The sequence below is a fragment of the Temnothorax longispinosus genome, chromosome 5, assembly GCF_030848805.1.
Source record: "Temnothorax longispinosus isolate EJ_2023e chromosome 5, Tlon_JGU_v1, whole genome shotgun sequence".
Taxonomy (NCBI): Eukaryota; Metazoa; Arthropoda; class Insecta; order Hymenoptera; family Formicidae; genus Temnothorax; species Temnothorax longispinosus.
In genome coordinates this window covers 15,544,296-15,556,452 of record NC_092362.1, presented here as the reverse complement: position 1 = coordinate 15,556,452, position 12,157 = coordinate 15,544,296, and the positions used below count along the sequence as shown (strand labels likewise).

Below are 12,157 nucleotides of genomic sequence, written 5' to 3'. Positions count from 1 at the left end.
TTAAATTAAATATAAAATAAGTTCTAAATATTCAGTCTTCCGATAAAATAATCATATAATTTGAGAGTATGATTGAAATAGACTTAAAACGATCTTAAATAGGTCTGTTCGTATTGCTTGCATTTTTTGCATTCAGAATCTTCGTTTTCTGTCTCGCGTTTAAAATTTCCAAAAATTTTTGGAAATTTGAAACAAATCTAATGTAAAAGATCGGACTGAGAACTATCTTTAGGTCAATTGCGCAGTCGTGTCGTTTTTAGATGCGGAACGTGCATCTAGGTATCCGTATGCCGTGACGGATATTGGACGAGAAAAGATCCGGGTCGATTAATTTAACGTTGCGTAACCTGTAACCCATTGTATGTATGTACATTTCCTAAATCATACATTTTAATCTTTTCGCGGACCAGCGATCAAACATGTGAAACTATCCGGATCGACAGCTCCGAGCTCCGAGCGTAGCGAACAGCAGGTAGTTGCGGCGCGAGGAGGTGCAGGTGCAGCTGGCTGGCGCGCGAGTGCAGCTGAGCTGTACGGTACGGATCGTGCGTGTTCCTCTTCCTTTCCTATTCCTCCTCGATGGATCTCCTTATTGGGACGAGGTCCAAACGGTTCGCCGATTGTCCAAGCTCGCTCGTTTGCGCGATAATTTCCGACGTGTAACGGCCATTGATTGGTGAGAATCAGTGCGACCTGCGGCTGCCCCAGCGGCAGTGACTGGTGATAACCTCAGCGGTCGCGTCGATTTCTCCAGTCTCCTCGCGCTCCAGTGTCTCGAGATTGTCGAGATCGGCGATGCGAACCGGACGGCAGCCCGCGGCATGTAATTAGATCCAGAGCACGCTCGCGGCATTCGTCTCCTCCTTGATGCATCGCGCGTGGCCGCCGCGCGACTACCCCACGTCAAGCCTGTGTGATGATCCCCGTGACGTTGACGGCCAGCGAGTCGCAGTCGAAGCCGAGACACCGAGGCGTCGTCGGTAAGATCCTCCCGATTTGTTGACGAAGGCGGGTGTACGTCCGCTGCCGAAAATGACGGAGAGCCTGATAACCGAGTGGCTGGCGGACTGCAAGGACGTTGCGCCGTCGGAGCTGCACATGTTCGCCAGAACGCTCTCGCAGGACAACGAGATCGTGCGGGCGCTCTACGTGCTCCTGGAGGAGCGCACCAAGTACAGCGAGGTATAACATCAACAGAGTTGGAGAATATTCTACGTTTACGTAGGAACTCTAGTCGTCACGTTGCCCACTATTTCCTGGAAATGATTGTTATCAAACCTTCTCTATCACTGCAGTGACAGGATGAGTCACGTATCGTGTATCTAGAAAGAAATAACAGTTGGTACAACAGAGAAAAAGATATACATACACAAGTCATTATAAATCTGTCATTATTTGGCATTATTTGTAAATATGGGTTTGTTTTCTATTGTTGAACTGGCTGCACTAGTTCAGAGTTTATTTTTTTTCCTTTTAATGTAGAATGAAAAAGATGAACTCTGAATTAGTACAGCTAGTTCGGCAATAGAAAACAGACTCAATGTTAGAATATGTCAGCAATTTTGAGTATTTGTTACAAGGACGCACTACTGACTGCTATCATTATATGGAGGGGTAAAGGCCATAGTGGTGCAGATCAAATTTTTTAAGACATTGACGCATGTGCATAAATGTAATCTATACAATATATAAATTGCATCTACGCACACGAGTCAATATCTTAAAAAATTTGACTTACACCACTGTGGCTTTTACCCCTCCATATAAAACATTTACAGCCGAACATTTTTTTAATGTTAAATTATTGTTGCAGTTGATGGACGAAGTATGTAACCAATTGTACAATTTTTATCGTTCTCGGGAATTAGAGTTACAAAAGTTTACTCTGCAATTTCTACCGACGCTAATACATATTTATCTAAATTCCGCTGCACATGGTGATATTAAGGTAAGATTGTATTTCCATTGAAAATAAGAACGTAATATCATAGATAATAATATCCCATCAGCTTACTTATTACTTGTGTCATTTGTCAATCATACTTTACGCTGTCATGGTATATAATTGATATTTAAGCAAAATTATGTAATGTACTTTACACGACATATAAACCTAATGTCCTGTGTTACCTTGTTGCGATAGAATTACAAAATTATCGTATAATCTAAATGTATTTTTTATTATATTAAAATTTTTATGAAGAATTATTTTTGACAATTACTATAGCAAATATTATAAGTGCAAACGGTATATTTATAATAATAATATCTAATTTCCAGAGTTGTCGCTCTCTTGAGACTCTATTAATTGGATTATATAATCTAGAGGTGGTCGATAAGTCAGGACAACAAAAAGCGATCTCATTTAGATTACCATCTCTTGCTATGCTATCCATATATCATGAGGTATGTTGGCACATATATTTATACATATTTGATATATAGATCTGCTAATGAGAGGACTAAATGCTTAAGTAACCATAGACGACACATTTCATATGAACAGATATGCAGTAAGGTTCTACTTAACGTTCAGATTATACTTCTTAAAACGTTAGCGTTTTGTTCGAGTGTTATCGGACACTAATGTATCAAGTGATATCATTTAAAGAGAATTCAAACTGATGAGTTTGAATTTACATTCCAGAAAAAAATTGTTTTAATGAGAATTAGCTTACTTCGATAATTTATGGCTAAATAAATACATTATTTAATTTAGAAATATTCAATTTATATAAATAATGTTAAAGAGAATTGTGCTAAGAAAAAATATCACTTGCTAAATTATTTTGCATTATTACTACAGATTATTAAATTCCAGTATTATTCAATATAATGTAATATTATTTTAAACAGCCTGCGAGTCTAGCACCCGCCTCGTTAACAGAAAGCGCAGTACGTCGTTTTGAAGAGTGTAACTCAAAACTTGTGAGCTGGGGTCCGTTGCAACAAGTAGAAACATTGAATGCGCAAAACAGATTGAAAGTTATGACAGCCCTACTTTTTATTTATAATCAACAACTTGGATATATAAATAAATTTGCTCTGGAACAATTGTGCAAAGTCGCAACAAAGTAAGTTTTATTGCAATTCTTAGCTGCGTGAAAGTTGCTATTTTTATTCTCAATTGCAATGTAATTTTATCTCTGTTGTAGGCTTGTTACTCAAGGATTTATGAAACCGGGACATCATCAACGTTCCTCATATGGCAGTGAGTCTAGCTTTGTTCCAAGGCTTTTACCACGTATACCAGTATCCAGCCAATTTCTCTTGGAATTCTTGCATGCTGTATATTTTGCCATGTATGTAATGCATTTTGCGATTTTAACAGCATTTTAGTCTGTTTTCTACATCTTTCTTATTACAAATCTTAATTAACACATCAATTCCGGTGAAGCATTTGGACTAATTTGCTAGCATTGCTTTTATATAGATATACTTTCTTCATATATAAATACGAATAATCTTTATTTGTAGGTATAACGAATGTTGGTATGTAGGAAATCAAGCTATAGAAGATATTCATAACAGAGCATGTTATGAAGCATATCCAAATGTAATGTTAGTTACCAACGCAATACGCAATTCTGCCAGTTCTGGAGCACCAGGTAATTGTCACTATAATTAGAACACAACAGGCGTAATTCATGTATTATCTATTTAATTAAGCTAAGTGTGGAATTAAAATGTGTTGGCAAATGTAAAAATATTTTATAATCCTTTTTGTTGTTGATTCAGGTCAACCGAATGATGGACCAATTGGAATTAGTGTTGCATTATCCCCAGCAACTACTACTACACCAACCGTTTCAAAGTCTATGATCACAAATGCTTCCTTCCGTACTAAGAAATTACCAGGTATGTTTATATATTGCGTTTTTATCTATTATAAATTATTAATCTTTTTACGACGACACGTAATAAAAAGTAAATTTAGCGGCAGCAATAATAACGAAAAATAAATTGTAATTACTTTAAGAAAATACACGAAAATATTACATTTAAAATTATATCTAAATTTATTACGCAAAGATAATATATTTGTTCATTTCTATCAATTTTTTTATTTGGTACTAACAAAAAATTCGTGTTTTATATAATTTCCTTAAGATTATGCTTGAAATTAAACGAAATTAATTATTGTGTTTTACGCAAGTTTGTACATTGGCGAATATTTCTGGTGAATAAAGGTGCTGAAATACTAACAATATTAACGTCACAGCTATGTTTTTCATTAAAATAGCTAACACGTATAAATAAAATTTTAATTGTGTGTTTGAATATTAGCTACCTCTTTTACATAACCCCGATATGTACAACAAACATAAATAATACACAAGCGGATATATATGCATGGACATGAATGTGTCGAGTACTTTTAGGTCCAAGCTTGCATGTGACATCCCTTTAAGTTTTATGAAATTATTGTTGAATTGAAAACGTTTTTTTTTGTTCCATGAATGAATAGTTGCCCAAACAAGCAAATATTGATACAGTAACTGCACACATTTCCAGGAAAATCACGTGCAATGTACTATTCATTTCCCCCTCATCTGTATTGTTTGATTTTCTTAATAACTCGCAAATTATAAAATACATACATAATATGTTGTTATAAATAATAAAATATGTTGTATTGCGAATTCGCGCGTTATAAAATTTTAAAAAATATATATAATAAGTGTGTTAGGGAGTTATATAAAAAGTCCAAACAAATGTGGATTGCGCGCCTATGTCATTAGACGATCTGGATGAGAAGTTATTTGCGGTCGAATTGAGCAATTGTCAAGCCGAGAAGCAACAGCGACCGGCAGTAGCGGGCAGCCACAAACGTCGTCCATGGCATTGGAAGCACGCACTTCCAAATTCGGTCGATAAGAAGGATACGGGCGTAGGGAAGGCGCAGTCTTCCTCCTCAGTGGAAGGTTCTAGACGTGGAAGTATATGCAGCAGCAGCCAAAGCTCGCCGATAAAGTCCTCTCCCAAAAAGAGCAAAGATCAACAGTCGAAGAAAACGACTATTGACAATAAGGACGATATCGGCCAGAAAACTAGAAAAGATAGTATCGTAATGTGCGACTCCAATTTTCCCGACGATAGATTGGCAGCCGCTAACGCGCATCTGTATAGCTTGTTAGAGGAACAGGCTCTGGGAGAGATTATTCGTGAATCGGTGGAAAATGTATATACAGAAGGCAACAGTAAATCAATGCAATTTTGTGCCACTGCCGCACTATCGTCAAACACATGGTATTATCACTCCAGTTACAACACTGTAGGATGGCGTAAATCTCATCACGCTATGATTCTTCATCAAAACTTGCGATTATATTTTCATTTGGTATACACTAGCGCACACGCAGGAATGAGCTGTTAACTTATAATAATTCATGTGACTCGTGGATGTATTCCTTTCAGAAATACCACTCCCAGCTATAATGAGACATACGCATAAAACAAAATCTAAACAGAAACCAGTGCTTGACTGGAAAACATGCATGTCGACACGGCACATTTATCTTCCCGCACCAAGAATTTCAAGTATATTGCTCGACTAGAAAATGTATTCGATGTTCCTTTCCTACTATTTTATCTGTTTCTTACTGTACTCATTTGAATATTACTTTTACTTGCAATCTGTCCCTTTCCTTTTTTTATGCTATAATTCTTTGCATATTCTCTCTCTCTAATGATACATGTTATTTTTAATATTCTCTACACATCCTATATGTCCCTTAAGTGTTTCAAAGTCCACTTATTTACAATATACTATGAACACATAACTAATAAAAAGAAAATGATACTGGTTTATACCTTTTGCAAAATATCTCTTGTTCTTTTTGTTACAAATTTTTTTTCCTTCTATTGCATATGCACAATGCAATTGATATGCTATTTAAATGTCTCTATTCTAAGCAAACATAAACAAATTATATTTGGCATACATATCTCTCACATGTGTAACTTAAATGAATCATTATGTAATAATTAATATATATGTTTCTTTGCCTCTAAAATGCTTGTTAACTTTTAATATTGCTTTTATTATTGTCAACTTTAATTTGACGATAAAAATTTCTTCTCTTATAACACAGAAAACATTTTCTTTTGTCTTCAGATGACATACCAATACAAGTAGTAAAAGATGAAACTACCGGAGAAGGTAAGGGTAACCTGGTGTCAATCATGGAGGAACCAGAATCAACGGAGCCGAATCGTATTGGTTCCATGAGACAATCAAAGGATCAAAAGACTGCTTCGAAGATAACGAATTTCCCTGTGCTCGGAAAGAAACCCAAAGAGAAAGAGGGAAAGGTAACGAAAAATGCTCACGTCGCGTCGTCCGAGAAAGAGAAGAAGCTCGGCTCTCAGGCGACGTCGAAAGAGAGCATTAAAGGATCAATGTTAAATAGTGAACAACAAGCGGAAATTGACGGAAACGTTAACGGATGTGCGATCCGAAAGAAAAATAATATAGAGAATAATTCGATCATAATAGATCCAAACGTAGCGTTGATCGACGGTGAGAGACTGGCGTTAAGTAGTGACGTTACCGATGGTAGTAATATGGAAAATTCTATTAATTTAAGAGCACATAATGAAACAGAGTCCTTGGGTTCTTCTATCCAAATCAGCTCTGTTTAATGATGATAAAAGTATATAAAAAATGTTACATGAAAATAGTAATGGGCTGAACATATTAAGCAAATAAGCCATTTTCTTCCATCTAGTAAAGTCTTATTAAAATCCATGTATAATGTGTACACGTTGCCTTTTCCTAGAATTATTTAAGATCACACGCACTATTTTCTCAACAATGATACATGTATATTGTTACTGCATTGCGATGCTTATAAGAATCGTATATTTTTCTTGACATGTAGCAATTTTAGTCAGTCCATTACTCTATTGATCTCCATGATGATAAACATAAAAATCAGAGAGGGAACAATATGAACTAAAGGTACACGGTTGTTTCGTTAAGTGTTTTGTGCATATTGGTGCATATTGACTTATTTTTTTTGTAATAAAATCTATAATTTATTCTATATATTTTATAAATATATGTCGTCATATGATATTGTAATACTTCTTTATGCAGATACAGTTATCGAATTTCACTTCTAGAGATTATAGATCATTACAAGCGGGGAAACAAGTATTATCATAATGCAATACATATATATTTTGACCCAGATGTGTGCCTTGTAGTAGTTGTGCGAGCCTTTCCTTATGATTCCAAGCATATAAGTAATAAATTTATGTCCAAAGGTACATTACAGTTGTCAAACGCAGCATAAAACGAAGAGTGAAGGAGGGCGAGAGGGAGAGAGGAACGGGGTGTCTAAAACAAAGCTGCGGTGTCATTTAATTACATAAACGGGATGAATAGGTATCTATATATAGAATATCAGGCATATCTGGGTTGAATAGTAGACACCTACTATTAATTTTGTCATAATTGTTTCGATATGATATTAAAGGTTCATGACGAATTATTTGTTTTTGCAAATAGTTGATATATATATTAACATAAACATTGATATATGTATATACGATATATATGTGATTGTTGGAAATAATTACGAAATTCAGATATAAAGAGAGACTTTATTCTCACGTGAACGTTGACCCACGATGAAAATGGTCAACTAATCAGGAAAATATGTCATCCGTGCATGAAAAAATGGGAATTGAATAGTAGATATGTATTTTTCAATGAACTTCAAGTTCAACTTTGCCTTTTATATTTTATTCCACGATTTGTGTTTAAAAGTTTGGTCAAGATGCGATCTTTTTGTGTGTATGATTTGTATATGATTTATAGTGACATAGAAATGACAAGTAGCAAAAAGAGAGTCGTGGCTTCCAGGCGTAATATAAATTTGTGTTCACACAAAAAAAATTTTGGATATTTTTACAAATGAAGCAACGTGTGTGTTCAAAACATACATATAAAAAGATATTGATTTAATCTGTAAACTTCAGAGTCCCACTTGATTTGCATGTCTTTGCGCATTTCTTTTTAGAAGAGATGTACAAATAGAGACGTAAAGTCGGCGAATGAAAGAGAGATGCGCCAAAGAATTGCAGCACGCTACGCTACTTCACGTGATAATTAGCTCTCCCTTTAAAGTTTCGCTGAGGCGAAGTAAATTCCATAAATTCCTCAAAGGACACTATAATCAATTCCCACTTTTTTATGCTCGTTCTGAGTTCGCACTAAGTTATACTAAACTGTTGATGTGTAAATATTATAAAAACTAACTATGTATAGAGAAGAGAGAAGAAAGTTTTTGATTCAGATATAAAAGAATCGTAATATATTGTGAATTGCATTTGTTAAAAATAGGTCGAGATGTTCCAAACTGTGAAACAATATATCATGAACGAAACGGAGTCAATGCTTGTTTGAAGGTCAATGATTAATTACTCTATGGCCTATATTGTATTAATTAAAGTATAATATATGGATTGTAAAAATACATTGAAGTTATTTGGAAAAGTTGATGATAGCAACGATAAAAGTAAATGCCGCTACTTTATTTATGACCCTTTACAATGATTTCTTTTACTCGATGTGATAGAGCTGGACAACCCTTTAATATACGATATGTTACTGATACACATATCTAATTGTTTTCATGCAGGAACATATATGCAAATTACCTTCCACGTTTATCTTTGTATTATTTAAATAAAACTGTTTTAAAAACCGTTTCCTGAGTTATAAACCAGTGAATGTGAATTGTATAGGAAATATTAATTTCCTCTTCGTCATTTATTTACAGCGACAAAAAATTCTTAGATTTTATCATGTTTTTAACATTTTATACTTTCTGATTTTTCAGGTACCTATTTTTATTTCCAGATCTTTACATTTTTATGAGAACATTTTTCTATCCCAATTTTTGAAATATTAGATTTTTAGGTACTCTCCGATTTGTGAATAATTCAAGCCGCTTTTAGACGATCAATAGCGCCTGTCGAAATATCGCTTTACGGAGTGCCTTTTAGAATACGAAACGAAATCGGGCCGACTATCAGCTTTACAGATTCGCGGCTGTAAATTCTCGATCTGATCGCGAAAGGGAAAAATAAGTAGCTCTCCATTATATAGTATCTAAGGAAGATAAACGGACGGATTATCCCGCTATCTGTCTTTCGCGATTCTCACATCAAAGTGGCGACCTTTGTCGGGAGACTTATTTGTTTCTCACCGTTGCATTTACATGATTAGTCATCGTGATGATGCGTCATTGAAAGATGCGCTGAATTTTTAAGAGAATCCAGGACAATAAAGATAAGAAAATTTTTCAGACGACGGATTTTGAAAAAGAGCGTAAATCAAGTCTGAGGATTTAAGAATATGCGGCTCGAGATAAGAATGCTAGCATAGAAAATTTTCAAAGGGTATATTTTCACGCACAACCTTGTAAATATTCTTCAAGTCATTGGGTTCTAAGGTCTTCTTTGAATCTAAAAAATCCAATTGTCGCCTCTCATAATGGGCTCTATAACTTTCAACTTCCTTTTCTCCGCGAATATTGTGACATTCTAAAATTCACTCTATCTTTATAACTGAATTTCTCTCGCTTCGAATTTCGATTGAAAAAATTGAATCTCTTGTCGACACGCCGCACACCGACATCGACATGTCGACCGTTACGTAACACAATTAATACGCGGACTGATCGTGACGTCTATCAATTATTATCTGGGGATGACAATTAATACCTAGAAATTTTGATCATAACGGGGATAGATTATTAACAGATGATACAGTTATACCGCAATGACAAGCAGGACGAGTTTGGCAATATTGGTTTCACACTACAGGAAACACATTGACAGATCCGTGCGGCGTTCAATAGAATATTTTAAAACTTGATAGGATACAAACTGTGTCAATAAATTTGCTGAGTTGCATCTGAAACCAAATTTCCTTTGACGCAAATTATATCCTCGTCGCGCTTCAATAATAACTTTTTAATTTTTAACATTACAAATTTCGCAAATTAAGCTCCCAATAAATTTTTGATTAAAACAGAGTTTGATTAAAACTCGAAACACGAAACGTTCCCGACAAACAATATTCTAGCAGCAATGTTATTTGTGATCGTTATTATAATGACTGTTTACGAAACTATACAAATTTCCGCACCCTTTAGGTATTAGTCTTTAATATTACGATACGCGAGTTTCAGTTACTGGATTAATATAATTGATTAATTATGAAGGATTAATATAATTTGTTCCGAATTATATAATGCGCCTGAAGCTATAATTGGAAGAGATATACATCATTTGAACGATTACGAAACAGCGGGTTTATTCGATTTCTGCTATAATTACATTACACTCAGCAGATCTGTTTAGTTTACGTCATCAATCTGATGTTATCTCATATACTTCGTTGAAAAATGTTATTCAACTCCTGCTAGAATTCTATGAGTTATTGGATATAACTGATCCAATATCCTGACTTGATAGATTGCCTACGTGGACGTCTTTGATTAGCGTTGCAAAATAAAAAAAATTCTATAATTTTTTAATCAACTTTTCTAACATATATAGTTTTATCACGTTTTCTTATACATAATAAAACATATTTAAATTTAACTATCTATAAATTTGTGTTGACGGTTTAGATTGTCTATAAATTTTATTCCTAAATAAAAACTAGCTATAAAAAAAATTAATCTTTCTTAATAATTTTATGTTTTTACTGGCAAGTTCCTAATTTCAAAACTTTCTCGAGTTGGAAACTCGCAGTACAGTATAAGTTTTGTTGCATCTTCCAGACCTAGGGTCGAACTCTTTCTCCGACACCTGTCACATTTCGGAAGTATTGATTTTTTCAAGTCCTTTAACTTTCTAATGCGAAAAGTATATCGTTCTTCGCGTAGAATCCGTGGCCTTCGGGGAGTCTAAAAGCTCTTGCCCCGTTTCGGGATTCACCGCGCCCTTGGAGAAGGATTCGTCAGAATTTGCGTGTTTGCGTTCCTCTATTCAGACGCGGTATCGCGGCGGAAGGGCTGAGCGCACTCCGTTCCGTCCGCTTGTCGACTTCAAAGCCGCATTGCGATATCGCGCGCGGTTTCACGAATCCCGTCGATCCGCCCAGAATTACCGCGCGCTACCGTACGTGCTACACATTCGCGCGTCGTCGACGACGATCGCTCGCTTGCGTATCAATATCCGACTACGGCCAAAGCCAGGATATGGAAAGCCCCCATATCCCTCATCGACTCGAGCGACGAGCATCGCTCGGCAATCCGCTCGTAATGTAATGTAACCACTATATCCTCCTCTCCCCATCCCCCTTCTCCGAACTCCGCCCGGAGGAAAATCCGTGGAAATTCCTGCTCGCGCGCGCGTGTACGTTTGCGACGAAGCTTATCGTCGTCACCGCTTTCGGGGAAGGAATGATAATCAAATCGCGCCGGAACTAACCGGAACTCGTGCCGATAGGACGACGCGGGAACGTATATGCGGCCGTCCGCAAACTCCGAAGTAATACGCATAGTTGTTGACATCCCGCTCGAGATAGGAGGTATTTCGGGGAATGGATCAGGGCCACGTCAATTTGCAAAATGACGAATTCATCCTTGAGACGCGAAACGGTCGCTTTGCAATTATCCTCCTTTCTCATTCATATATTCATTTGTGCATCCGCAAGAATTGATGAGAATTTAGATCTCGCGAATTTATTCAAAATTTTTGATCCATGAAATTATTAATCTATCTTAAATTTCCTTTCTTCTTCCCTTTTAATCTTATGTGAGCGAATTAGAGAGAACTAATATAATGACACGATGAGCGAAACTACAAGGTTCGCGAAACCTGTAATCTTCGAGAAATTAAAAACCAGTTTTATAATTTTCTCAAATTTTTTTTTTTTTTTTATATTTATCTGAATCAAAAATGTTGAACTTTTATATTTAGGATTAAAATATATTGGAATTCTTTTTCATATTTCATTTCAGAGCTCTATTAAATTCTTTTCAATTATAAACTCCGTCATCATCAGTTTTTTCTACCTTTTGTTACTCGAAGAATTTGAATATTTTTTCAATGCGATCCAAAGAAAAATATTGGAAACCAACTACTGAGAGAATTTGAAGATTGGCAATTCAAATTCGCCGAGATATTA

The 12,157-nt window shown here is 35.6% G+C and overlaps 1 protein-coding gene across 3 annotated transcripts; it reads left to right on the top strand.

The window, feature by feature from the left end:
• The first annotated feature begins 257 nt into the window (after nt 1-257).
• Hyccin (PI4KA lipid kinase complex subunit hyccin) lies at nt 258-8,719 on the top strand. 3 transcript variants are annotated; one of them, XM_071779579.1, is made up of 9 exons: nt 258-1,182; nt 1,814-1,948; nt 2,281-2,406; nt 2,857-3,074; nt 3,156-3,302; nt 3,478-3,608; nt 3,739-3,858; nt 4,743-5,250; nt 6,119-6,258. In XM_071779579.1, coding segments are annotated over exons 1-9 (1,536 nt in total). In that variant the 5' UTR covers nt 258-1,032; the 3' UTR covers nt 6,120-6,258. The 3 variants fall into 3 exon arrangements, with proteins under 3 accessions (XP_071635680.1, XP_071635681.1, XP_071635679.1); XM_071779580.1 differs by having other exon boundaries at nt 261-1,182; nt 4,743-5,182; nt 6,119-6,285; XM_071779578.1 differs by lacking the exon at nt 4,743-5,250 and having other exon boundaries at nt 277-1,182; nt 6,119-8,719.
• Nucleotides 8,720-12,157: the final 3,438 nt, after the last annotated feature.

Bases quoted from the DNA above. Each gene is read 5' to 3' on its own strand.
- Hyccin (XM_071779578.1), top strand. From the start codon at position 1,033: ATGACGGAGAGCCTGATAACCGAGTGGCTGGCGGACTGCAAGGACGTT. The intron at 3,075-3,155 runs GTAAGTTTTATT...TCTCTGTTGTAG, and splicing joins TTGTGCAAAGTCGCAACAAA to GCTTGTTACTCAAGGATTTA. The intron at 3,303-3,477 runs GTATGTAATGCA...CTTTATTTGTAG, and splicing joins CATGCTGTATATTTTGCCAT to GTATAACGAATGTTGGTATG.